Genomic DNA, 25,204 nt, shown 5'->3' with positions numbered 1-25,204 from the left:
CGGTTTGACAGCGTTTTGGGCCGGTTACCATACCATAAGACCTGGTTTTTGGAAACACAGGATTTGGGTGCGATTTGATATTAGCGCTAAACATGAATTATGCCAACTTTGATTCGATTTCTCAAGACGTGTCGGTGTTTTTGATTTGGTGGTATCCTATGCATTGTAAAAAGGCTCAAGGAGTAATCTTCAGCAACAGAGTCCTTTGATTCACGGATACGGCACGGTTATCTACCAAACCCAAACCATCCCTTCTTCTGTTGCTGCGTCTGCTCCTTGCCGGCATTTGCCTTCTCCTCGTTGGCCCCATTTACCGCCACATTTCCAACCTGTCTGCCCGGATACTCGATGTAATTCCAAGCCGCATCGAAGAATAACGGCTTTACCGGTACTGGCTCTAACTTCGGTGGCCACTGCACCAAGTTCTGCAAATCAACACCTTTGGATGGGTACTCGTTTAACCGCTCTACGAGCGGTGTTTTGTTGTTGCCTTCTTCGCTCTTCTGAGCGGCCTCGTTGAGGTTCAAGAGCTCAACTAAAGCGCGGTAACGCTGCACCTCGCCTGCGAGGAGATCTTGCAAGAATTGCACCTCGGAGGGAGAAACAGAGATGTTGGGTGGGGATGAAGAGGAGGCATCCATTGCGGATGAGAGGTAGGCGTGTGCTGCGTTGCACTTTTCTGACGCGCGAGCAAGCAGAGCTAGGGCATTTTTGGGGTTTGAGAGTAAGGCGTGGGAGCGTGCTATAGTGAGGCATCTTTTGTGACAAAGTTAATGCTATCCGAAGATATCAATATGGGAAACTCACTTCAGGGCGGAGAAGTAGCCATATTTTGCTTCCAACTCCTCTAGCAATGCTGAATCGGCCGCAATTCCTGGAAGCTCTTTGATCGAGTCCAAACTTTGCAAGATTGAATCGTAGAGCACCGCTTTCTCTCGTAAATGAGCTAGTTTCCGTCCTGTACCCTCCTCTTTCAATGGCTTGTTGCGGTTCTTCTTCTTTGGTAGGTTCGCGCTTGAGTCGTCCAACACTGCGCCGTCACGTTCTCCGACCAGCACCCTATTCCGTCCTATTCGCCAACTAACCATATCGTAACTGACTGCCGTTCTCGTGATTTGTAAACTTTGCATCCGCCTATCACCTTGTCCTACACCTTCGGATACTAGTTCGTCGATTGCATGTTTTGTTGCATCGACTGCATCCTGGCTTGCAATAAGTATATCATCATAAGCCGACGCTCGGTCTTTGGGTTGGGAAGTTGTCGAAGAGGCTAATGTCTCTGATAATTTTCTCGCTGCAGCGTTCACTGACGCCAATGCCGTAGCTATTGCAGCATCTTCCAAATCGACCTCTCGAGACCTCCACGTTATAGTCTTTGGCGCAGCTCCCGCTTCTGCGGCTGCTGACTTGGCCTTGGGCTGGTCACTCAGCACATCCGGGTCCAATTCCTCTACCTGCGATACCAACTCCGAATCTGAATGAGGGAAGAATTTCCGCGCAATCATGGGTATGGCAACAGTTCGAGGTAGTCTCATCTGGTACGCGCCATATCGTATACTAGGATCGACGGGGTCCGACAACAGGTCTCTAAAGACGTCACTTTTTGTAGATGTAGCAAGGGCGTTATATATTATTCTAGCTTCCGAGTAGCTCTTCACACACGCTTCCCAGCTTTGTCTTTCGAACTCCCTGGCCCCGGTGAGTGAGGCGGCGTACGCACGTGCTTCAAGAATATCCCCAACAGTCGCGCCAGTTTGGGTCTGATCAGTCAGAAGTCGAAATAGATCGTTTGCGTAAGTTGCGGCTTTGTGCAGTCGGGATATTATATGCGATCGAGTTGAGCCAGTCATTCCTTTCGTCTCTTCAGAATGCACCTCCCGCATGGACATGGCATTCGCCCAGGCACGCTCCGAGGTGAGCAGAAGTAGGTGCACATATCTATGCACATTAGCAGATGCAACAGTATCAGAGGCTTCGACTCACTCATGATTGCGACCAATGTCCCCCGCCGTCACTGGGGCCTTGGGGGTGTACTTTGCGCGGGGTTTGGTTGCGATTCCCAGTTTCTTTCGGAGATTGTGGATGCGATTTGAGAGCTGCGTCCGGTAGGTCGCATAGTCCCCGAAGAGCTTCGCCTTTTCACGCCCCGAGACGACAAACTTGGTGACCTCCATAATTGCACAGAGTCCTGCTGGTGATTGAGTATCTTGCTTCAATCCTCCCTTTCGTGTTGTGCCTTGGTGGGGTTCTCTTCTGGGCTAGCCGAGAAATAGCTTACTGTGATCCCTGCAACTCAACGGGAAAGCTGACAGACCTGTTACGAAGTCTAGAAAATAATTGTAACGCCATCGACCTCTTGTAAATACTTCCATCCTTGCTGCTTGTACAACTGCAAGATTGAACAACCCCAATCTTTCCGCACCTTGAATTGAAGTTCCTACTCCTCAATGGTCTTATCAAGGTGACCACAATTACTAAGCATGCTGTACAGTAAGTCCTCTACACCTCATGAAGCTCCTAACACGATGGAGCTCTCCCAGTAACATCCAGGATCGACTAATAAACGTGATACGCAGACTCCAGGTAACCAAGTGAAGAAAAGAATCTGCTCTGGAAGCCTCGAACAACCCATTGGCGAGGATAGGGCATGCTGGAGCGTACGGCGGGATGTCTAGAATCAGGCAGTCTGCGGAGACTGCTGCCAGGGCCCCGAAAGCCGCTGAAGAGCCGCCGCATGCTCCATTCCGGCTTCTGGAATCACAATTCAGTCGAGCCTGAACTTTCGCCGCTGTATTCTGCCTTGCTTCGAGGTCCAGAGTCCGCGGATCAAGATGGCGAGATCCAGAACCAAACGCCCTCTACCCTCCAAGCCGGCTTTCTCTTGGATTTTCTTTACCCTGCCGGCACGTTAAACTTTCTTCGACAGTATTCGGGCTGGGGCATTGATAGACAAGATGGCCGACAGACAAGATTTGGGATCAGAAGACTTGGACAACGGCTATACACATCCTCTGCCACCGACAGCTCTGGGGCAGAGAACGCTGCCATCGCACCAGAAGCCCCTGTTAGAACCCAAGATTCCTTATCAGGCAAGAGGGCAGAAACAGATGAACCTGATCAGGATGTTATAATGGGGGGGCAAGCAGCACAGTCTTTGCGAAAGATCATGGTGCTCACAAGAAGCCAGGATTACGAGGAAGCTTGGCGGCAGTACCTTCTATTGGGTGATTCGGAAAAGAACGAACTACAGCGGGAGCTGATGCAATATATGTCAACGTCAGGACGAGTGCTCGAAGCAGAACGGGCAATTGAGATATTTGAGCAGCTGGACGAAGCTAACAGAGATGCGGACGCCTACTCTATTGTCGTTCGTTCGTATCTAAGGTTGCGAAATCTTCCGGACGCGGTCAAACTTTACAATGAGGCACTGCGCAACCTGCAATTTCCGGCCGGTGCCTCTGAGCTTCTGTCATACATGATAGAGAACTCTTTGTGGTCACAGGCTATCGGGTTTTGGAAAGATTTCCAGAGTTTCCGGGACCATTCTCCGGGGCTTTCGTACAATATCTTTTCAACGTCTCAGAATCTTTCTAATCTTATTGGGCAAGCCATTGGCCTTGCGGAATACGTCAATGAGAGAATGAAAACTGCCCCGGAATCCACGGAATTGATTACTTTCACGTCCAAAATCGTCCGAAGAGCCTTGCTGAATCCAGAAGTGGATGAAAGGCGATTTGAGAAACTACTATCATTTCTTCAGGAATGGAATCTCGACACAGCCGAAATATACGAAAGAGCCTTCGAAATGCTTGTGGAGACAAAGCAGACACGATTTGCCGTCAATTGTTATCGAAAAGTTCGCCGAGAACGGGAGGTCAAGTTTTCCCGTCCAACGCTGCATTCCCTGTTGACAGTATTCTGCAATAATCATAGCGTCCTCGGCATGCAACAGATCCTTGATGACTTCTTTCGCTTCTATTCGAAACCTACTCGCTTTGCCTACCGGAAGTGCATGACCGAGTTCGCTGCTCAAGGCGACGCTAAGACAGTCCATGCTCTCTTCGAGCAGTATGTTGCACGATTTGAATCGAAAAACAGGTTATTAGATGCTGGTGATATTGCACCTATTCTTCATGTTCATGCAAAACGAGGGGAGCTAGCAGAAGTGATTAAATACTTCAACCAACTTCAGGACGTGTACAAATTACAACCCAACCTTCTCTGCTGGAATATCCTCATTGATGCCTATGCCAAAGTTCATGATACAGAAGGCGCCTTTGAATCCTTTGAGAAGCTGCTCGATTCAGACTATCTCCAGCCCGATCACTATACTTTTGGTACCGTCATGGGAATTTATGCTACCCATGGTGATCTTGACCGTGTTGTTGAGATATACCGGCTTGCTTCAAGCATGAAGATCGAGAAGAGTGCCGCGATGGTCGATTGCGTCGTTCTCGCACATATTCAAGATGAGCGGCTTCAGCAGGCGGAGAAAATATGTGAAGATGCTCTTGGCATGAATCTCAAAGGTTCGAAAATCCGAATGTGGAATTACCTCCTTCATGCATATGCAATGCGCCGCGACCTTGTCAACGTCAATCGACTACTTCGACGCATGTCAGAAGCTGGTTTGGATTATGACCAGCACACTTACTCGGCACTAATGCAAGCTTTAGCAATGGTCAAACAGCCTGATCGTGCTTACGCCATTTTGCAGGATGTGATGAGAGATGCCGGGGTTAGAGTTACCAGCTTGCACTACGCAGTTGTAATGGGAGGCTACATCGCAAATGGAGAGTACCGCAAAGTATTTCACTTGCAGAATCGTATGAAGCGGCGAGGCATACGCAATTCAGCGAGCACAAAATTTATTGCCATGAAGGCAGCAGACGCTGAAGATCAGAAACTGCTCGAAAGCGGCACGGAGAAGGAGCAGGGCCAACGGGCACTTCAGATGTTCCAAGAAGTCCTCAACTCGATGGATCAGCAGGATATATCTGCTTCACCACAAAAAGGCACTCATCGTATGCCTCGCCATATCGCCTACACTTCAATGTTTTACAGTTATGTGATGTTTGTTCTTGGCCAAAGCAACGAAACCGAAACGGTCGAAGAACTCTACAACCAGTTTATCAGGACATTACCGGAAGATGCCCGTGATTCGCCTCCAATTGCGGTATTGTCGGCGATGATGTTGACAAAATTGCGGAACCGTGATTCAAAGGGGGTCCAAGAATGCTGGGATCTTGCCGTGGCTAAGGCCAAGGCCCAAGGAGTGCCTCTCCGACCCTTGGGCCGCGCTGCGCAATCCGAAAGTGCGCAATTGGACAGTTTTGATACCAGTTCTACCTACGAAAGCCCGAAGATCGTTCCACTTCATCAGTTAGACTTGTCAAGAAGCCTGAGTACATACATGATTTCTCTAGCCAGACAAGGGAGGAGCGACGATATTCCCAGTGTCGTCAATGGATTGCTAGAGGAAGGTTTCCTCCTGGATAATAAGAACTGGAACCTGTATATCCAGCTCCTAGCTCAACGATACCGCTACAAGCTCGCTTTTGAACTTTGCGAGGAGAAGCTCATGGATGGCTGGACAGGTTGGGCACGTCTTCGATGGCAGGAACCGGTGAGAAATCGCCTACCGATCGAAGTGCGCAACAAGAAAAAAGAACCAAAGCATTTGAGGCCGAATTCGTCCACGTTACTCTTCTTGGCTCGAGGATTCCTCGAGCTTCAAGCTATGTCGGCAGAATCGAGGGCCAGTCAGACGCTGCTTGAGGATTTGCAGCGTACCTGTCCACGGACATTACTGGCGATAAGAACGATGCAACGGACGGATAATGCGCTAGAACGTGAAATACTAAGGGGATATTAAGTTGTATATTATATAGAGAGAAAGTTTATTTATCAATCCAGATCTCCTAATACTCTTGTATGTTCGCAATCGGCGAATGGGATATCTGCTTCTATTCAAACCGTATTCATGGCTGCCTCTGGGAATCCCAGTCCACGTTTCAGCCTTGTTGGCCGTGTTTTTTGTCTTTGTCTACGACTTACTCACGAAGCCAGTAGGAACAAGCAAGGTCCGCGGGTTACTAACGCTAATCTGCTGCTTCATCCAAGCTTGCATCCTCCCCACCTCCCCATGGCTGAATTTCACAGCCTCCTCACTTGAAGGTTTTCTGGCACGGGAAATACTTCAGTAGACAAGGAGAATTCAATATCTCCGCTGAACAAGGCTCCAACAAGATTAGACCTTTGCTGGATGGCGATTGTTGGGTTTGTATTCCGGCAGGGCGTAATGACGCCGAGTCGGGGGTAATCAGAAGGAGGAGATGCGTGTATCAAAACGAAGAGCGAAAGTGATCTTGAGACGAGAATTTTAACGTAGATTCCTTGATTCCACAATCTTCATTGCCTCCTCCCACTCTTCCTTGGTCTTCGCACCCATGATCCACTCCTGGCGCAAAGGTGGAATCATCTTCCCATTAACTTGCTTGATCACGTTACTCATCCCATTCATTCCCTGTGCAGCATTCTCTTTCAGCTGCTGCAGCGCCTCTGGACTCCATATTGCCAGCAACGGCTCCGCAAATCCATCCTTGTTCAGAAAACAAGTGATAGGTGATGAGTACTCGAGAACAAGTTGCTGTAATGCTGTAGGTGGCAAGAGAGGATAATCACATCCCAACACGAGCCAGTTGGAGTCTGGGAACATTGTGTGTGCTGCCAGAAGACCAGCCGCGGGCCCGATATCATTCTCCTGATCATCGAAAATCGGCTTGATGGCAGGGAATGGGGCGTGATCATGATCGTGATTGGAAGTCGCCGTATTGGCATTCGACGGTTTGGAAGCCTCCTCAACCTTGGATTCAAGGGCCGAAAATTGACTTGGCTCGTGAAGAGAGATGTATATTGTAGTAGCTGAAGGGACTGCGCTATGGAGCGTGTCAAGAGAATGCTCAAACGCGAGCCGGCCGTCCGGGAACGGTAAGAGTTCTTTACGGGTCCCCATTCGAGACGATTGGCCCCCAACGAGGAGGAGAGGTTTTAACTCAAGATCTTCGATTTTAGAGTTCATTTTGCCAGGCCGATTTTCCTCATCACATTGCTGATTTTGGAGAAGAATGGGACTGCGGAGCGTGACCAAGATTCAATCACGTTTGTTTCACGTGATATACATGGTCTGTGCTTCAGGACATCTACCCCGCTGAAAAAAGGGGCAAGCTAAATATGGAAGAAGTCTTTGCATGATTGGTCCTTTTATTATTCCTTGATGTCTTGTTGCTTTTCTCCGTTTCGCTGTATATATCATCTTTGGTATCCAAGAGATTCAATGCAAGCTAGATTTGGATCCAACCATTCAGCCATCCGAACATTTTCCTTCATCGTGCGCCATCCTTGCGCCAGATATATCCTCTCCAGACCACCTCAGATTCGCTCATATTAAGTAGGTAGGGCAGAACAAAAGAGTGTTGGGTAATCTATAAAGATAAATTTACATAACTAAATGACAGGATTTTAGAGCGAGGATCTGCCTAAACACCAGGTAGATCGAAACCAGGAAGGTTCGCTGGCCAGTTGCCAAATCCAGCCGGGTCTTTGCCAATGCGGATGAACTGGCCTACGGATGGGGTAGGTCCGTCAAGCACAAAGAACATGAACCAACCTGGTGGCGCAGTGTGGGCATCGGGTGGAGCTGTGACCTGGCAGACATTGTCTGTACAGGATACAGCCGGGAAGATGGTCCTTTGCCCCATAGCGTTCCCGTGAGTACTCACTACAGATCCTAGCATCGAGACCCTAACGTTGGCGGCAGGAATAGCACCAGAAGTAATCGTAACAGTAATCGTCTCGCCCCAGTCCCAATCTGTGCTTGAAAGGGTAAATGTTGGTCGTGGGAGGTTGGACAGCAGGTAAGGTGGCGTGAACACTTCAACGCGGTATTCTTCAGGCCACTCACCGCCAGGGTCTGTGTAATCGCCAGTGGGATCGGATCCGGAAACCAGAACTCGTCCGTCAAGCAGTACAATAGCCTCTGAATGGTAAAGACGAGCGACTGTCGTGTTTGCCATAACACTCATACGATTGTTGATTGGCTTGGTAGGATCATAGAGAATGGCATTGTAATTCGGAGAACCGCCCAGGCCAAACCCAGCAACACCGTGCTGAGCGCCATTCAGGATGAGGTAAGTTCCATCAGGGAGACCTGCCATGCAAGGCATAACTCGCCGGGAGGGCTGTGAAAGGGAAAGGAGTCAGTATTACAAGAACAACTTCAGTTTGGAATAATTTGCATACCATTCTTTCAATAGTCCACGTAGGATTTGGATCTTCCGGTGCGGTTGACACGCAGTTGTCAATAGGATATCCACCATTAGAAGTAGAACCACCACAGATTAAGACTTGTAGATTATCAGTGTATGGTGCATGCTGAGGTAACAGGACCATAGATCCTTCCAGTTGATAAGTACGTCCACCGGTCGGGTCATTGACAGCACCAGGAATGTTCGGCAGTGTCTTGATTGTCTCAAATGTTACCTCGTCCAGGATTCGCGCCTCGTTGTAATATGCAATAAAGATACCAGATGGGATAACACAGGTGTACGGGTAGAGGTTGAAAGGGGCGGTCCGATCGAGGAATTCCAAATAAACAGTTGTGTTAGAATAACCGCTTGTTGTAGATGGATCTGGCACACCCGTCGCCGGGAGAAGTTCAAGCGTGGGCTGTTCGGCATCATTGCTTCCAATCTCACCGCCCACAATGAGCATGGATCCATTAGCCATTATCATAGCTGTTGGGTACCATCGTGGGACTTGTAGCGAAAGAACACCAGGGTCCTCTGCCCATTGATTCTTGCCCGGGACTCCAGCAGATCCGTCAGGCCAATAGACCCTGATACCAAAGTTTGATTCGCCGGCCCATCCTCCAATTGTAACCTGCCGTCCGGCTTTATCGGGCAACGTGACTCCAGCAGAGCAAAACACGTCGGTCTGCATTCCAGTCATTGACCTCCAAGCGAGATCCCAGTTGTCAATCTCAGTGAGATCAAGCTCATAAGCTCCGGTTCCATTTGGCTCACCAGAGCCATATTTCTCGGTGAAGGTGACCTTTCCAGTTACCACTTGTGAGGTCATTAGGGGGACGACAACACCGCCAATCAAAAATGTGTATGTCCCAGCGGCATCACCTGTGGGGAATTCCCAGTTGTAGAGAGGAGTGGGGCCTTCATAGGCATACCATGTCAACAGGTTTCCCGACCCACAGAGGTGTTGACCATCACCAGAACAGACAGAATTGCACTGTGAATCATCAACAGTTTGTGGCTGGGCACTTCGAGTGTAATACTGGATGGCGCTTGGATCTGTTGACACGCCCGGAGCTGAGGCAACATAAATATTCTCGACGTCACCGCAGTAGCACTCGGAACCGTACTCCAATCCAGCGGCGTTGTAACCAAACAGTTGACACTGTTCAATGCACGCAGTTGGCGTGTTGGAAGCGTTATTCCAGACCTGGTAGGGGAACGTCGATACAATCTCGTTTGCATCTTCCTTTGAAGGAATGTTGTCCTGGAGACATCCTTGGTATACCCAGTTTGCAGGTAAGCCAGTTTTCTGAATAGATGGCGCCTGGTAGGCTTGCGGAGTTCCAAGAGAATACAGTGACATCCTGTTTCCTGCGCCGCACATCTCGGTTGAATCACCTCCACAGGCCATATTGCAGTCTGTTTGGGCAGCAGCAAGAGCACCCCCATTATAAATTTGATTATCACAGAAGCATTGGATGCCGTATTCCATTCCTGCAATTGTATATCCTGCTGCTACACACGCTGCAACACATGACTGTTGAGTGAGTTGTTGGTTATCATCCAATTGGTGGTTCAGAATACGGCCATTAGTACCATCAACGTAACATCCTTGGTATGTCCAGTTGGCAGGGAAGCCCGTTTGGACTGGCTTGCTAACGGAGATGGGTATTGTCGAAGAGCTAGAGACGACTGATGTAGGTACGACTGTCCCTGTTCCAGAAGTGCTAGAGGCCACTGCTGAGCCTCGCGAGTACATCTCCAGTCTATTTCCGGCACCACAGTATTCGGACTCATCGCCTGCGCATACGAAACTGCAATCCTCTTGATTGGTAGCAAGAACAGATCCAGTATTGATAGTATCGCCGCAGTAACCTGTCGATCTTGTTAGTGTATGTTCAATAGGGAGAACAGGTGCAGCGAACATTCTCCTCCATATTCAACACCAAAGTAAGTATGACTAGCGCAGTCTGCTGCACAATCTTCCAATGTCATCGCAGTATAATCATAGAATGAAGCGGCAGAGAGTGCCCGACCGTTGGTTGCTTCGGTATAACATCCCAAGAATGAATAGGTCCCAACTTCGTTCTTCAGCCCAAGGCTTGGGGCTGCGGCCGCAGGAGAAGAGGAGACTGGAGATAAAGCCGAAGAGCTCACTAACGTCGCTGATTGGGAAGTTGTAGGCTGGACCGGCAAGCTTACTGAGCTTGTGGGGGAGGTTGAGGTCGATGTATACGGAGGCAATGACACATCATTTTTATAATCATAAACACCAAGTCTAGAGGAGCCACCGCAGAATTCGGAATGGTTGCCATTGCAAAGCATATTGCAACCAGCCAACCCATCTGGAGCGAGGGCACCTCCATTCTCAATGGCGTCGCCACAATCTGCAGAAATAGTTAGAAGATTGTCATATAAGAGAAGTAAACGACAAGGCCGTCTCAGAATTTGTGCGATTGTCCAAACAATTTCAGCAACCCAACTTATGTAAGGTGCATTGGATCCAAGTTTAGTTGCAGAAACAGTTCGGATAATCGCAGAAAGCTGAAGAGACTGAAGAGATTTATCTCGGGTCGGGTTATCACAACACTAGAGATAAGTAAGAGCTTACAGCATTCTCCAGAGTATTCCACTCCAGCAAGCGGATAGCCTGCTGTTTGGCATGCGGATAAGCAGAGATCAACTGTCATCAATGACGACCCGCCGGTTGTGGTAGCTCCATAGGTCAGAGCTCGCCCAGTGGTCCCTTCTCTAGAGGTAAGTTAAGTCAGCAATGAATGAGTTGCATGGCGCACGTGATTTTGAATTGATGGACCACTTTCAACCAGCTCTCGGGGAATGCATGTGGAAGATATAGGAACTCTCGCTAGAGCATCTGGGACCCTTGATCGACAGGTAGGATGTGTAAAGATAAAAACGAAGGGAAGTATTTGAATTACTCACGCGTAGCATCCAGAGAAGGTCCAGCTTCCATTTCCAGGATTGATTTGTGGTCCGGTTGTGCCGCTCCAGAAAAGGTTCAATCTGTTTGGACCGCCACACGCTTCTGTGGCATTGCCTGAACAAGCCATCGAGCAGTCCCCGGAAGCGGCCAGTCCTGATCCTGTTGCCAGAGAGCTACCGCAAACTAACGGTGTCAGACTTATTCGATACACCTGAGTAGATGACTTACAGCACTGAGTTGAGTATTCTGTCCCAGCATATGTAAAACCGGCAGTAGTACAATAAGAAATGCAGGATTCAACGGTCATAGCCACATTGTCATCATACCCTCCGCCAGTCAGGGTGCGGCCAACATCCCTATATTGCGGTGAGTTTCCTTGACTGTTGGGGAACTTATGATGAAAACATACACATAACATCCTTGAGATGTCCAATTACCTGGAAGATTGGAAGGTATGACAAGAGCTCTCCTCTCGATAGTCAAAGCATTAGTTAACTGTTCACAATTAGAACAGTCTATCCAAACAAGTATCAACTTCCATCGAGAAACGCACGTGTGATATCAAGGAAATTGCTCTAAGAGCATATCCAAGATTCCGCACCATCGTTCAAGGATCTCACCCAGTACTGGGCGTAGCGATAGTATTGGGCCAACGATATTCTAATTAAGGAAGAAAATTATATATCTCATGGGGCCTTCGGATTATAAAGGACAGTAACAGCGGGGACGACAGTCGCCATCTGGCCTGGTCTGGGGAAGTGAGGCAGTAATGTTAATGATATACTTCGTACAGAGTGAGGAGAAATAGAAAAAGCTTCAGCTTGGTGACGCTGGTCCCTGTTCCTGCCAGGGGTATATGCATTGTATACGATATAGGGTAAGCTTGTAGATGGTTCGTCCGTATCTGGACAATTCCCGGGCTTCGAGACCCCAGAGATTCCCAGAGCCTTCAGCTTTTCGACGGTACAGTAGTACCACATCATCTGGAAAATGGAGGAATTAGGTCCAGACCCGGTCCAATGTGAAGATGCTATTGTTGGCGGTCAACAACAAAACTCAGCGATAGACCCAATCGGAAAATTTCCCACCCCTACTAGGCTGATCCCTCTTTTTCAGATAAGATATATCCTGGGGGTTTGCGTGACGGGTGAGCTATCGAATACGAGTTAATAGGGGTCAGCAAATCGTTGTTATACGTACTATATAACAGAGTATAATCATCTACTGCTGTGTGTGATCATCAGGCCATTATGCTCTTGCATACCTAGGTAGAGACGTGTAGCCCTAGGGAAGTATGATCGCGCGATAAATATAGTCAAGAATAGCCCAGAATTTACCCAACATGGTACTGATTAACGACACATGAAAAGTAGCATAACTTTTATATAATCTCCAGATACGTAAACGTCCAAAACAGCCTTGATATTGAGGATATACCATGGCCTTTTCAACGCTGATTTACCTAAGGTAACCATTATCACTCACGGGGTACTGTATATGGTCCCCTCTACTCGCTAAGGCTGCAAGCGAGCTGCGACCTGCCAAGGGCCAAGGCAGAGAGAAAAACGCCACCAATATAATCGTGGCATGGTGGTGGTGATTACTAGGCACTCAACCTGTTCGGACTACTGTACTCAGAAGCCCAAGGAGCGAGGCTCTCAAGAGTTGGAACGCCTTTGGTTGCTCTTGGTCACCTCGTATCGCCTGTTCTCGGCAACGTCTAGATATGTAGGCGCTCGGTGTTAAATCTGCGAACTGGGCCGCCGAGAACGAGACACGGTGCGAGATGGAACATGATAGGTGAGGTAAGAAGGGAAGGGGATAGCAATTACTGCAGTGCTGTTGAGTGGAGTACTATTATACGAAGCACATGAAGATGACCTAGGCTAAATATAACCCGCAGGATGCGGGTTATGCCACAGCTTCAAGCTACACGTCGGCGCCCTCCTATCGCAGCCGACAACTTCGGTGAGATTTTGCGCGTTATATGCGTGGTAGCAGTAGAGAGGCACAGTTAACTGCCCAACTCGGCATGTCTTTGAACAACAAGCTGATAAGGTTACAACGGGTAAACGCGTGGAGTAGGAGGCTCAAAGATGTTGACAACGGCTGAACGCATACTTCAAGCAAGCCATGGGAAAAAGAAAACGAAGAGAACAGATGACCCCACTCAGGGCTGAGCTGTGAGCTTGTGAATGTGTTGGCGCCATAGATGATAGAGGTGGCTTTACAGCTGAGTGTTGCAGGTACATGGGCCGCGGGGAGGAGTTGCATGAATCATGGGCACGGCAATAATACCATGGCAACCATGCACAGGGTTGTAGGTAAAGGCAAGGTAAGGTAAAGAAAGGGTTGGGTAAAGTGCAACACGGGATATCACGTGCAGGACATGTTGAGTATTGGCTGGCTGGATCGGGCCAAGGCGGTAATAGGACCACGAGGTTCAGATAAGACGGTAACATTATACAAATCTACGGTCTACGTTGTACCTAGGTAGTATAGAGTAGAGAGTATCCTGTGTAGAGTATTTGTACCATCATGCAGACCAAAAGGTAAAATACGCCTTTGTGCTCCTTCCTGCAGAACATTTCTGCACAGATGTTGGCGTTGGTAATTAACGAAGTACTGGCAATGCATTACAACAAACCAGCCCGTTTGGCTTAGTGGTACAGCGTCTCACTCGTAACTTCGAAAATGAGAAGATCCGCGGTTCGATTCCGCGAATGGGCAGATACACGCAACATATCATTTTTGCTCCTTCAATATATTTCCTATTTCTTTTAAATATCTTTTTTGTCTAGATGACAGGCTGAGAACCCTATGATCATGGGTCTTTTGACACTCTTTCGACCGCCTAACATCTCAGCCCTCGCTTTTCAGCCAACAACTTTTTTATCACGAAACATGGGCGACATCAATGAAGCCACTTTCCAACGGTGTCTGTCAATTCTTCCCTCGAGGCTCGTGGTTTCATTTAAGGAGGGAGGTGGGATTTTGTTCGTTGTGGGGTCGCCGCTTCCAGAAGGATTGCAAGCCCGAAAGAGAGACGAGGACGATACCTCCAAGCTATTTTGGGATGGAATTGGCTTCCTTGGCCCGAATCTACAGGAGATCCCTCGGTGTTGTTGGTAAGTTGTTGAGGGAGATTCGAAATTGGCACTCTTGCTGAGTGTAAGCTTCTACATAGAGGGAAAACTGACAAGCATCATAAATCATGTTCAGAGCAATGTGAGATATAGATTGTCTATTGTATCTACTATCCCCCCTCCCATTTTATTCCTTCTCGCTCATGTCAAGCTCATCCATTTCAGTCCAGTTTGCCGATAGGAGTTATTTCTGCAAACCTAAGATGGCCAAAATCCAGCTCCGGTCCATGCGACCATACGTCCCATACATCCCATACGTCCATCCATTAGCTCATTGTATTTAGAATAAGATCAAATACTTCGGTCCATAAGGCCTTCTTAGGCCCTTATGAGACCGTCCATTTCTCTCTCCACCATGCTATCCCCTCCATCTAAACACGCAAAAGAAAATCCGCCTACCCGCCTATCACCGCTATGCCATGCATCAAAAAGAGGGGAGACGAAAGAAATGATCAAAACCCGGAAGAGACATAAACGATTCATATATCTAGCCATTGAACCGGAATCTTGTAGCTTCGAGATCCCCAAGGCCATCTCTAGGAGCGACGTATCGTCGGCGATAGCTGTTCGTGAAGTCCTGAAGAAGACTGCGAACCTTTCGTAGACCATCGCGTCCAAGCGAAAGTCGGTCCCGGATACCAGCCAAGAGGCGGTCAATTTCGTTCTCGCTTACTGTACCTGGTGGTAACATTCTGACGGTTTTGTCGACCCAGGCGGTGGTCTGTTGTGGCATGATCTCGAAGAGGCCGAGGAGAACGCCACTTCCATCTGAAAAACAGTCGTTGGGGAAGGTAATCATCATGCCTGCCATGATAGATTTGACAAGTTGCTCCCCGTTGGAGAGGATGAGCTCTTGCACAGTGTGCTGGATTTCTGGGGGGTTGGGACTACTGCTTGAGCTGGGAGGATTATCGCCACCATAACCGATGACATCTCGAATGTAATGCAGAGAAGCCGAGAGGGGATCTCTTTGCTCGAGAGCTAAAGCGGCGATCGCAGCTTGGAATATAGGTGAGAACAACTCTGATCGAACGAGCTTGTGGGGATAATAGAGCAGCGCATCTATCAGGAGGCGATAGAAATCCTCAATTACATCAGGCAAGTCTTGCGGTGGAAGATTGCTCATCATTCGAAGCATATTGGTTGACTGCGCTTCGAAAAATGCATAGATGGCTTCTGTTGTCTGCTCATCGACGTGCTCTCGATCCTCGGAGAATTCCCGTAAAATTGCACTTGTGACCCAGAGGAAACAGCCCTGCTTTGAAACAGCAAAGCCGCTGGCTAGCTTGTTAGCCATCTGGGGTAGCAGAGGTGCCATGGCGGTGCGGTATGAAATAACCATGTATCGCCAGCAACGACAAATTCGCTCACAAATCGGGATAAACTGGATGAATGATTCTAGGATGGTCGACAAGACTGGGAATATTTCCTGGCAGTATTTGACGGCTGGATTCTCTTGACCGGGTTCCACATAAGGGGTGACAAGCTGGACGAAGAAAGTTATCAACTGCAGATGATCTGGTAATACAAATTAGCATAGGATTTCACAAGACAAATAGGGTACAAACCTGCAACTGCAAGTTTTCCATCCTCGTCCGTAGCTAGATTGGCTTTTGTCATCAGTCTTGCCATCAGCGGATCGCAATAGAGTTTCAGTAGGTCATAAATTTGAGCAGGCGGTTGGACTGCCACAACAGACGCAACACCTTCAGTCAGTTCATCTTGACTGATACCCGGTAATTTATCCAGAGTTTGATCGTAAAAGTTTTGAAGCTGCACCACCTGCCCGCTAAGGAGATGTTTACAATCGCTACAAAAGAATTTCATAGCCATGGCAGCCGCGCGTACGATTTCCTTGGAATCCGTTCCAAAGGATGATACAATGTACGTAAACTGAATTTCCAAGAATTCGGGGTGGTTTGACGTCCATTCCGTATATCGACCAAGTACCATGATCGTAGCGAAGCGTAATTTTTCGTGGTTGGGTATCTGAACAATCAAAGGTATAATTTGCGGGAGGATGATATCTTCATCTTTGTCCACCATGCGTCCCATTGCACGCATACTGAAAAGAGGTGCCTCGAGCTGCTGCCAGTGGGGGACGGAGTTTTCAGTTGCTTGGCTGGCATAGGAAGCCATCCAAGTCTTGATGCATACAAGGACCTTCGAAAGACACTCTGTGACGCCCATTATCTCGCAGCAATCCTTGAGGACGTCCCCCATATGATGTCGGAACTCGCGGAACTTCTCCTCTGCTTCCCGATCTCCATCAAATAGGTCAGCCTCATTAGCGCCATCCGGACTTGGGTACTCTAGCTGCTTAATCATGACATCCACAAGCTTTGAATAGATATCCACGTATTGCATGCGAGCTTCAATGTATCTTTCTAGGATGAGATACAATTTCAACTCATACCAGAAGATAAACGTCAAGGCGATGGCATCCCTATCAATATCCCTGGCAGCACACTCCAACACGGCCTCAACGATAGGGCGGAACGATGTTGGCTCACGTGCAATGAGGACTACCCAGGCTTCGCCAGCTTCAGCGAAGATACGAGTAATACCCTTGTATAGATCTGTATCCTCCTGTTCTGCTGCTTGTTGAATACGAGGACGTAGAGCGATAATCCGAGGCAATAGAATCTGGATCGTAGAAAGATATTCATCCACATCGCGAGTTTCTTTGAAAATTGCAACTAAACAATCTGTGGCAGCCTCAAACGATCGATCGTTGTCCAGGGCGTTAAATATGATATTCAAGAGAGGAGAATTCACAATGTCGCCTACTGGCACTTCTCGCAACCAGGATGTTATGACTTCGAGAAGCTGGGGGTTCGTCGCCGCGGAATCTATGGATCCTTTAGTCAAAGTGGAATCTAAGTGTCGGCTGGTATGCATACCTGATGATTGAGCATAGCTGATCAATAGCCCTACAACAAGGCTAGCATTGTCTCCCAACAGCTCCTGTGCTCTTTGAGATAGCTCTTCTTCCTAATATGACGCATTAGATTCTGATACTGGTATTCTCTCGCCAACTCTAAGTCGTTGATGCTCGCAGAATGGTATCTTTCGGCCCACATACAGTCAAATTGATCTTGCGTCCTTCGGTGACTTCTTCGGGAAGAACCTTCAAAAACTCCAGGATACAGGCATGGCTCTCAGCCTCATTACCCAATGCTGATACAATCGTTTGCACAACATCTTTCCAGCCTATCATTTGTATTGCTAAAATGGCCAAGCAAACACATAGTTGAGTTCGAATAGGTCGCGGGCCCGCTGCAAAAACTTTCAAAAGCCCTAAAATTTGATCTCGAAGTTCGGGTAATGCGCCTGCTGGTATTTGTTGGATATCGTAGGTGACCTTGCTCGTCAGCTTCCAAGCATACTGGCTGGGTAATTTATGTCCTTACCTTGCCTCTCAGAGTTGTAGCCGCAAACATCTGATGTTCAGCATCAACTTGAGACTGCAAGATTCCAATTGTGATCTGCCAGGCCTCTGTCTGCGAGAGCTATGAGCTTACGGCCTCAGATGTGGGGAAGTCATCTTCACGGTTGACCTACCGACTTTTGAAATTTCTCCAAGTACGAGTGCGCCGCCTGTTTTTGTTCTCTCTGTCCATCGCGCATGGTTGACATGGCCGTCAAAACAGGCGCAAACGCCTGTTGAGGCCCGCTTCCATTTGCAGCCATGGCTACCATTCGTGAAGGTGGGGTAGAGGATGAGGGCGAGTGAGGTCTAAATACGCCGAAGAGGCATGCACCAACCGAGAAAATGATCGTCAGTCCTTTTCTGATAGGTGTTTGAGTTTGAAAGGACGAAAAAAGGAGTGTAGAGGGTCGATTATCGGTTCGTTTTGTATGAAGCAGGTAAATGTGGAGGACGGGCCGACGTCTCCAAAGAAATCACTAGCGCCATTCTGACAAGGCTGCCCAAGGAAGCTTCAAGTCGCGACAGGATTTGGGAACACCACGGCAGACAACCACAAAAATCAGTCTCGAACCCCAACACTCGAATCACGATAGAATCTTGCTAGTTCTGAGCGCCGGTGTCAACCTAAAATTCAAGATGAACAGAGGAGGCAGTGGAGGTGGGCGCAAAGTCCTTCTCCCTCCTATCAATTTCATCTTCAAACTCCTACAACAACACTCGACTGTACAGATCTGGCTTTACGAGCAGCTGGCGATCAGGATTGAAGGTAGAATTAGGGTCAGTTGCAAGTCTCTGGGTACATTGGTGATCTCGTCCTGACAGTTGCGCCGCAGGGCTTTGACGAATTCATGAACTTGGTTATTGACGATGCCGTGGAGGTGAAGCAAGCCACGAAAACAACTGAGGAGAGTCGGAGGTCTTTAGGTACTTGTCAAATCAAAGGCTCCTTTTCGAAGCATACTAATTTCGGTCTAGGTCAAATACTGTTGAAGGGAGATAATGTGTCGTTGATTCAGAGCTTGAGCGGATAGACGATATCAAAAGGCGTTTTGTGCGTTTGGGTGTGATCTAGGGACGATAAAAAGGCACGATGGGATTTGAGGGACTGCAACTTGGCGGAATTACCCAGTTTGGGTTTGATACGGCTCTATTCTTTTGTGCTAGGATCCCCCAAGATCGTGCCGTCTCCAACCAGCAGACCATGCAAAAGACTATCATGTTCTCCAACGGGTACTGAAGCTTTAGCCTCGGACTTCAGAATCTGCTCCTTGAGGGCCAGACCATATAGCAATACATCAGTTCCTGGACTGGTTGAAGGTCTCACCACCCGTGATCCTTGATTGTCCCTATATCTATCCAAGAAGTAGTCATAGAAACCTTTTCCGTGACCAAGACGTCTGACGTATCCACTAGTTGGATCGATTTCAAAAGCCACGCCGGGCATCAGAATCATATCTAGTGGTTGAGCTCCTTTTGCTAATATGCGTTCTCTTTGTTCAACTGTCTCTGCTCCAATAGTCGGTATTCCCCAACTGTCCCTCTTCAACGATTCATAATCTGACACAGATCGTAGGTCTACCATATCCATCACTGACTTGGGAGTATCAGGTGGTGGGTTTTGAGCCCTGTGAAGGTAAGGCACAAAAACTTGCTTTCCAGTTCCAAGTGCGTGTCGTACAATGGCATCTGTTTGGATCTCGCCAGTGGGCATAGAAAGGTAGATCCCAATCCGTTTTGCCTCTTGATACGGCTTGAAATCTTGGATGCACCTGAATACAGCGGCACCTGACACTGGTTAGTAAGTTCTGGAAACGCTGGTTATGTAGGCCTACTTTGGGAAGAGACGGATGTGTTTGATATCTCAGATAACCTCTGCTTCATGAGGGTACGAAGCTCTTTCTTTGCAGACTTCAAAACTGTAGGTGTGGCCATGGTTTCTTCTTGAACTGTGCTCTTCCCCATATCAAAATCTCAAAAACGATGGATATATCAACGGGATTATGATCATGATACGCTTTGCATTTCCATTCGAATACCAAAGGATTTATGATATTCGGTATCAATTACTGGAACCCTTGCTGCAAACAAGTACGTCTCGAGGGGCCTTATAGTAAATCCGGGTCTCGACCATTGCCTTCCTTCCCGCGTAACCAGGACTTCAGTTTCCCTGTTTCATCACGAGAAGATTTCGGTGTGGCTGTCTTCGTGGCGCCCGTCCTGTGGCTGATGCCGCTAACACAACCACCGTTACGAGATCCGCGAGATCCCATCCCTAATAAATCTTGCTTGAACCTCAGGAATACTCCGACACAACAACATTCCACAATGGCTTCCGTCCTACAGTCGTTACTTCTCGTCGGTGCTCTTTTATCCTCTACCGCCAGCGCACAAATACCCTCATCACTCGTCGGAACATGGTCTACAAAATCTGGAAAAGTCTTGACTGGTCCGGTGAGTTTCTATTCTTGGAACAAGAGCTCTCGAGTTGGCAACGATGACCTTAGAGGATTTGCAGTACTGATCTGGGGGTGCAGGGGTTTTATAATCCTGTCAATGATAGTTTCATCGAGCCAAGTCTTACGGGAATATCGTATTCGTTCACTATAGATGGGTTTTACGAGGAGGCATACTACAGAGCCGTTTCGAATCGTACGTCACATCGTAAAGCCTGGACAGGTAGGGAGATACTGATGGATAGTAGCTACGAAGCCCAATTGTCCCCAAGCAATCATGCAATTCCAACACGGCACGGTCACCTCGAACGCAGACGGATCGCTGGACCTTACGCCCTTCGCGGTTGATGGCAGGCAATTGCTGTCAGATCCATGCGGTGGCACTGATAACAAAGGGTTGGCCACATACACACGCTACAACCAGTCAGAAACCATGAAGGTATGTTGTTTCTTACTCAAAAACAACGTGCTTCTCCTAATGTGCTGTAGAAATGGCAAGTATATGAAGACCCGTACACGAAATTGACACGTCTCGACCTCTACCAATTCGATGGCACCCCAGTGAATCCTATGTTCCTTGCGTTTAGCCCACCTCAAATGCTTCCAACGATTACGATGAACCCCACAACGGCCGCCGCAACCGCGACGGGGAAGGCGAAGAGAGACTCAACGGAAATGTCAGTACCTCTAAACAAGAATGCAGCGCACATCAAACGAGGAATTGAGAAACCGTCTCTCATTCATCGAATCGATTTGGACCTACTTTGGTGGACGGGAGTAGGCATGACGATATTTGGCGGGGCCGCATACTTGTTATAGCCGGCTGAACCCTCTGTGTTTGAATTGCATTTCTGGAAATGGAATCGGGAGTATTAGATGCTAGGCGTATACCATGTTTCACGTGCTTGGTATGAAAGGAGTTCGGATTAGCATCCCTGGGAAATAATGAATATGGGGAGTCGGTGTTTGCCAATAAGCCATGATGTACTTGCAGACCCGTATGTATATGAACCGTTTTATCAACCATATACGCCTGTGGAACAAAGTGTATGAGATGAATTCTATTGACTGAAATCTATTCCAGTGATTGAAATTGATCACAACCGAATCAAGGTCTCTATTTCAAAGGGCAAGAGAGCTTTCTAGCTATTTTATACAGAGCATTCCTCCCAATGGCCTCCGGCTTTCGCAAAGCTCAGACTCTCCAGAAATGCAGTCAGCGTACACCTCCCAAACTCATCACCGCCACAAGTCTTTAGCGGCAACACCCTATCATTAACCAAGACCCTGACATACTCTTCTGGTTCTCCCACACAAGTCATCTTCTCAAAATATGCCCTCGCCGCAAAAGGCACTGTCCAAGAGGCCGAATATCCCTTCATCTCCTGGACATCCTCCAACGTCGTATTCAACAACGGCTGCGTCTCATTATATAGGCCCATCGCTGAGAAGATGCCCGTGAGGTCATTATCGTGGCTAAAATCCGCATACAGGGCGGTCTCGGCTCCAATCGGAAAAGTCTCCTCCGAATCATCCAGCGTGTGGTTAGTGCTCGTGTGGTCATCAACTGGAGTAGCTGTCAATCGAGCAATGAGTTCGTTTGTGAACCCCACGCCTTGTGTTGCGCCTAAAGGATTTCCCCAACTGTAGCCATAGTATTTGCCCAGAGATTGATAATAATCGTAGCTCCGCCATTCCTGCTCTGTAAATAGGTTACAGAAGGGGGACAGTGTCCCGATTGGCGAGGCCACCGTATTGAAAGGACATAGGTCCATAACGTGAATGGTATCCTCATCTGTCAGGTTTGCACCGGGCAGATTCATATTCAGACGTGTAGTGATCGGTGGGATGAATGCATCCACCCATTCCTTCTGCGCACTATCCCCAACCGTGGAGTTCTCAAATACGGTACAGAGACCATGGTCCAAGGTATTGTTTTGTCCAGCATCCTCGCTGATTACCAGAATAGAGTAGGGGTAGCCATCATGAGCAGAGGGTAAGTCGACTAAACGTGCATCATGAAAGCCTTGCGTCCAATTCTGTGCCGATTCAACAACGCGGTCTTGGCCGGATGAACGAATGAAGGGCGTAACGTGTCGAGCGAGGTCCTGGTATCGGTAATAGAACTTTTTACCCGAGTTTACCATTTGCTGCTCGCCGAACACAGAGAGGAGATCTGCTCCCAGAGTGTATTCGTAGTCTTTGATGAAAGCGTAGTCTTTCGAATAAGATGTCGCATTGGCATGGATTTTCTGGACTGTTGCATTGTACCGCTTAGTCTTTGATGCAGTGGGATCTCGAGCACCGTGCCTGGAGAGGATTTGTACGAAGCTGATTTGGCACTGATCTGGTACTTCCGTAGGAATCTCTGATGGAACCGTGAAGTAGGGGGAGTACTGGCCCCAAAACTGAGAGATCTCGGGCTGGCACATGAACCCATGTTGCCAGGTATCACATGATAGAGGAGCAGGGGGACCATAGGGACTGTTTGTTGTTAGAAATGACTACTACAGAGAACTTGCTATAATGAGAGCGTTTTGAAGGGATATAGAAGTGCGGGCTTAAGTCTCCGCAGAAATGGGAACCAAAGGACTTACACAACAGTCCAGTATAAAAGGAGTAGAGTCCCGATAATGCCCGCAACCAAAATGTGCCAACGACATTTTTGTCTTTTGCTGAAATTCTTCGGGTGACCCTCAACCTCGACAAGCGACAACTTCACTGTGTCTTTCTCCATTGATGTTCTCTCCGGTGCTCGAGAACCACGATCGGCCTCCTCGGCCAATGACAAGAGTTCTTCATATTTATGCTTGCCTTCCCCTCCTTGGCCAGTAAGTGCTGCAGTGTAGGCACGCTTCATTCTTGCAGCTCTATACCGGGCCTAGGAGGCCGGAAGAGTAGTACTCACTCTAATTGCGTTGAAAGCCAAGACGGTTAAATTTCTGTCTCATGAAGCCCTTGAATTTTCAGTCTTGATGTGCCGAGAGTGGTAGATAGACTGCTGTACTCTGGAAATGAATAGAAGTGCGGTTGTCATCTTTTCTACTTTGGGTTTTGCGAGTCGGATTTGTTGTCGAAGGTTGCCGATGCACGATGATTTTGATGTATCACGTGTTATTCAATTGGACACGGTTTACTCTGGTATGTAGCACAGAGACGGACGAGAGTTAAATATCGTTGAATGGCAGTATACTATGGAAAGTTACTAAGGACATTATCCCTATGAGAAAAACAGACAAGGACCAAGGAAATCCTGGGCTCGGTCACTAGAGCGTGCGCCGAATGGTTAGTCTTTCAGAAAAATATGCATTTATTCATAGTACAGTCTATGTATGTATGACCCCTTCAAACAGTAGCAGGTGCCGGTATTTCTACAAACGCTTGATGATGGCCTCGGCGTACTCGTGAGTCTTCGCCTTTCCACCCAAGTCTCCAGTCAGAGACTTCCCCTCCGCAAGGGTATCAAAGATAGCGGTCTCTATCCGCTGAGCATGTTCATTCAACCCCATGTGTCTCAACATCATGATAGAGCTGAGCAGGAGCGCGGTAGGGTTGGCCAGGGACTTCCCGGCGATATCGGGGGCAGATCCGTGAACGGCCTCGAAAATTGAGCACTCGTCTCCAATGTTGCCAGATGGCGTAAGACCAAGACCTCCGATAAGACCAGCGCACATATCAGAGAGAATGTCACCATACAAGTTGGGCATAACAAGGACTTTGTCGTTGTAGGGTGTAGGATCGGTGACGATCTTCAAGCAGGTGTTGTCGAGCAATTCGGCATCGAATTCAACATCTGGGAAGTCCTTGGCAACACGCTCGGCAGTACCAAGGAAGAGACCGTCACTCATCTTCATGATGGTAGCCTTGTGGACCGCGCGAACCTTCGGTCTGCCGACATTTTGTGCGTATTGGAATGCGAAACGCAACACACGTTCACTAGCTTCTCTCGTGATAAGCTTGATGCTCTGCACAACACCGTCGACCACAACATGCTCGATGCCAGAATACTCCCCCTCAGTGTTCTCTCGGATAAGGACTGTGTCCACATTGTCGTAAGGAGTTTTGTATCCTGCGATCGAGCGGCAAGGTCGGACATTGGCAAAGAGGTTGAAAGTTCGACGGAGGGTCAAGTTCAGCGACACATGGCCTTTACCAATTGGAGTCTAAACATGTCAGTAACTCTATATACCAAGTGAAGCGATATACTCACAGCCAACGGGCCTTTCAGAGCCACCTTGTTCCGCTTGATGCTCTCGACGGTTTCCGGCAAGATTGAAGTCTTGCCATCCTTCAGTTGTGGAGTGACATCGACCGGTTCCCACTTCACTGGTGCCTTTAACTTGTCAGTTGACTTTTCACACCGATTGGTCGTTATTTAATACTTTGGCAGCCGCGAAGATATCCTTGACTGATTGCGAGATTTCCGGTCCGATACCATCACCCTCGATCAAGCTGACTGTGTAGAGGCCCTTGAAGCAATGTCAGTACTCAAAGCATCTATAGAAAACATCTGCAGACTGGAATTCCTTGTAACAGGATAGATCGGCCTCCTGGGTCTTTATCTCTTTATCGCAAAAAGGACGAGGGCCTTACATCTGAGCCTTTCTGTCCAAGGAATTCGGCAACCTTTCCCTGCTCTGTCGCGTAGTGGCGTCGAGACTGAGGTGTAAAACCAATTAGTAAACCCAATCTTCAATGTGGGAGCTTGTATCTGCATACTGCAGCGGGGGACCTTACTTGGATAGATGAGGGTGCCCAGGCACGCACAGGTGCTTGAAAGCACTGTCGTCGCGCAGGGGCAGCGAATGAGCGGATTGCCAGCATTTTGTCGACTCAGCAACCAGAAACACTTTCGCCTATTAGTTGCAAGAGTGCACTCTGGGAGGAAGATGTAAGGGTGAGGAGGGTCAAAGGATTTG

At 48.2% G+C, this 25,204-nt stretch overlaps 11 protein-coding genes across 11 annotated transcripts; 3 read left to right on the top strand and 8 right to left on the bottom strand.

Moving 5' to 3' along the window:
- Position 1: 1 nt before the first annotated feature.
- Positions 2 to 2,228, bottom strand: M430DRAFT_33230 (hypothetical protein). The gene is made up of 3 exons (XM_024866322.1): positions 1,984 to 2,228; positions 808 to 1,938; positions 2 to 756 (listed from the first exon to the last, which is right to left on the bottom strand). The coding sequence occupies exons 1-3, from the start codon at positions 2,172 to 2,174 to the stop codon at positions 228 to 230; spliced, it is 1,851 nt and encodes a 616-aa protein (XP_024724167.1). The 5' UTR covers positions 2,175 to 2,228; the 3' UTR covers positions 2 to 227.
- A 147-nt stretch (positions 2,229 to 2,375) lies between these two features.
- Positions 2,376 to 5,932, top strand: M430DRAFT_33229 (hypothetical protein). The gene is made up of 2 exons (XM_024866321.1): positions 2,376 to 2,490; positions 2,577 to 5,932. The coding sequence occupies exon 2, from the start codon at positions 2,648 to 2,650 to the stop codon at positions 5,873 to 5,875; it is 3,228 nt and encodes a 1,075-aa protein (XP_024724166.1). The 5' UTR covers positions 2,376 to 2,490; positions 2,577 to 2,647; the 3' UTR covers positions 5,876 to 5,932.
- A 440-nt stretch (positions 5,933 to 6,372) lies between these two features.
- Positions 6,373 to 6,752, bottom strand: M430DRAFT_33228 (hypothetical protein). The gene has a single exon (XM_024866320.1). The coding sequence runs from the start codon at positions 6,716 to 6,718 to the stop codon at positions 6,383 to 6,385; it is 336 nt and encodes a 111-aa protein (XP_024724165.1). The 5' UTR covers positions 6,719 to 6,752; the 3' UTR covers positions 6,373 to 6,382.
- A 786-nt stretch (positions 6,753 to 7,538) lies between these two features.
- Positions 7,539 to 11,857, bottom strand: M430DRAFT_16280 (hypothetical protein; the record flags this gene model as incomplete). The annotated part of the gene is made up of 8 exons (XM_024863432.1): positions 7,539 to 8,240; positions 8,302 to 10,184; positions 10,235 to 10,696; positions 10,921 to 11,060; positions 11,253 to 11,436; positions 11,482 to 11,609; positions 11,663 to 11,748; positions 11,807 to 11,857. The coding sequence occupies 8 exons, from the start codon at positions 11,855 to 11,857 to the stop codon at positions 7,539 to 7,541; spliced, it is 3,636 nt and encodes a 1,211-aa protein (XP_024724164.1).
- A 1,405-nt stretch (positions 11,858 to 13,262) lies between these two features.
- On the bottom strand, positions 13,263 to 13,816 carry M430DRAFT_203948 (hypothetical protein). The gene has a single exon (XM_024864286.1). The coding sequence runs from the start codon at positions 13,713 to 13,715 to the stop codon at positions 13,344 to 13,346; it is 372 nt and encodes a 123-aa protein (XP_024724163.1). The 5' UTR covers positions 13,716 to 13,816; the 3' UTR covers positions 13,263 to 13,343.
- Positions 13,817 to 14,797: 981 nt separating this feature from the next.
- On the bottom strand, positions 14,798 to 18,252 carry M430DRAFT_33224 (hypothetical protein). Its single transcript, XM_024866319.1, has 6 exons — positions 17,964 to 18,252; positions 17,813 to 17,902; positions 17,485 to 17,763; positions 17,303 to 17,393; positions 15,968 to 17,251; positions 14,798 to 15,917 (listed from the first exon to the last, which is right to left on the bottom strand). Exons 1-6 carry the CDS (start codon positions 18,090 to 18,092, stop codon positions 14,887 to 14,889), a joined length of 2,904 nt encoding a protein of 967 aa, XP_024724162.1. The 5' UTR covers positions 18,093 to 18,252; the 3' UTR covers positions 14,798 to 14,886.
- Positions 18,253 to 18,421: 169 nt separating this feature from the next.
- On the top strand, positions 18,422 to 18,863 carry M430DRAFT_64099 (hypothetical protein; the record flags this gene model as incomplete). The annotated part of the gene is made up of 3 exons (XM_024869088.1): positions 18,422 to 18,609; positions 18,666 to 18,756; positions 18,808 to 18,863. The coding sequence occupies exons 1-3, from the start codon at positions 18,469 to 18,471 to the stop codon at positions 18,861 to 18,863; spliced, it is 288 nt and encodes a 95-aa protein (XP_024724161.1). The 5' UTR covers positions 18,422 to 18,468.
- A 116-nt stretch (positions 18,864 to 18,979) lies between these two features.
- Positions 18,980 to 19,764, bottom strand: M430DRAFT_96281 (hypothetical protein; the record flags this gene model as incomplete). Its single annotated transcript, XM_024869947.1, has 2 exons — positions 18,980 to 19,617; positions 19,665 to 19,764. 2 exons carry the CDS (start codon positions 19,762 to 19,764, stop codon positions 18,980 to 18,982), a joined length of 738 nt encoding a protein of 245 aa, XP_024724160.1.
- A 393-nt stretch (positions 19,765 to 20,157) lies between these two features.
- M430DRAFT_25346 (hypothetical protein) lies at positions 20,158 to 21,104 on the top strand (the record flags this gene model as incomplete). Its single annotated transcript, XM_024865231.1, has 4 exons — positions 20,158 to 20,283; positions 20,367 to 20,481; positions 20,534 to 20,724; positions 20,775 to 21,104. 4 exons carry the CDS (start codon positions 20,158 to 20,160, stop codon positions 21,102 to 21,104), a joined length of 762 nt encoding a protein of 253 aa, XP_024724159.1.
- A 232-nt stretch (positions 21,105 to 21,336) lies between these two features.
- Positions 21,337 to 23,300, bottom strand: M430DRAFT_134090 (hypothetical protein). Its single transcript, XM_024862331.1, has 2 exons — positions 22,883 to 23,300; positions 21,337 to 22,769 (listed from the first exon to the last, which is right to left on the bottom strand). The coding sequence occupies exons 1-2, from the start codon at positions 23,143 to 23,145 to the stop codon at positions 21,437 to 21,439; spliced, it is 1,596 nt and encodes a 531-aa protein (XP_024724158.1). The 5' UTR covers positions 23,146 to 23,300; the 3' UTR covers positions 21,337 to 21,436.
- A 145-nt stretch (positions 23,301 to 23,445) lies between these two features.
- M430DRAFT_64095 (hypothetical protein) lies at positions 23,446 to 25,109 on the bottom strand (the record flags this gene model as incomplete). Its single annotated transcript, XM_024869087.1, has 5 exons — positions 23,446 to 24,448; positions 24,496 to 24,618; positions 24,668 to 24,754; positions 24,879 to 24,944; positions 25,023 to 25,109. The coding sequence occupies 5 exons, from the start codon at positions 25,107 to 25,109 to the stop codon at positions 23,657 to 23,659; spliced, it is 1,155 nt and encodes a 384-aa protein (XP_024724157.1). The 3' UTR covers positions 23,446 to 23,656.
- Positions 25,110 to 25,204: the final 95 nt, after the last annotated feature.

The sequence above is a fragment of the Amorphotheca resinae genome (genome assembly GCF_003019875.1).
Source record: "Amorphotheca resinae ATCC 22711 unplaced genomic scaffold M430scaffold_2, whole genome shotgun sequence".
NCBI lineage: Eukaryota > Fungi > Ascomycota > Leotiomycetes > Helotiales > Amorphothecaceae > Amorphotheca > Amorphotheca resinae.
The sequence above is the reverse complement of the archived record's forward strand: the minus strand, read 5'-3'. Positions and strand labels throughout refer to the sequence as shown.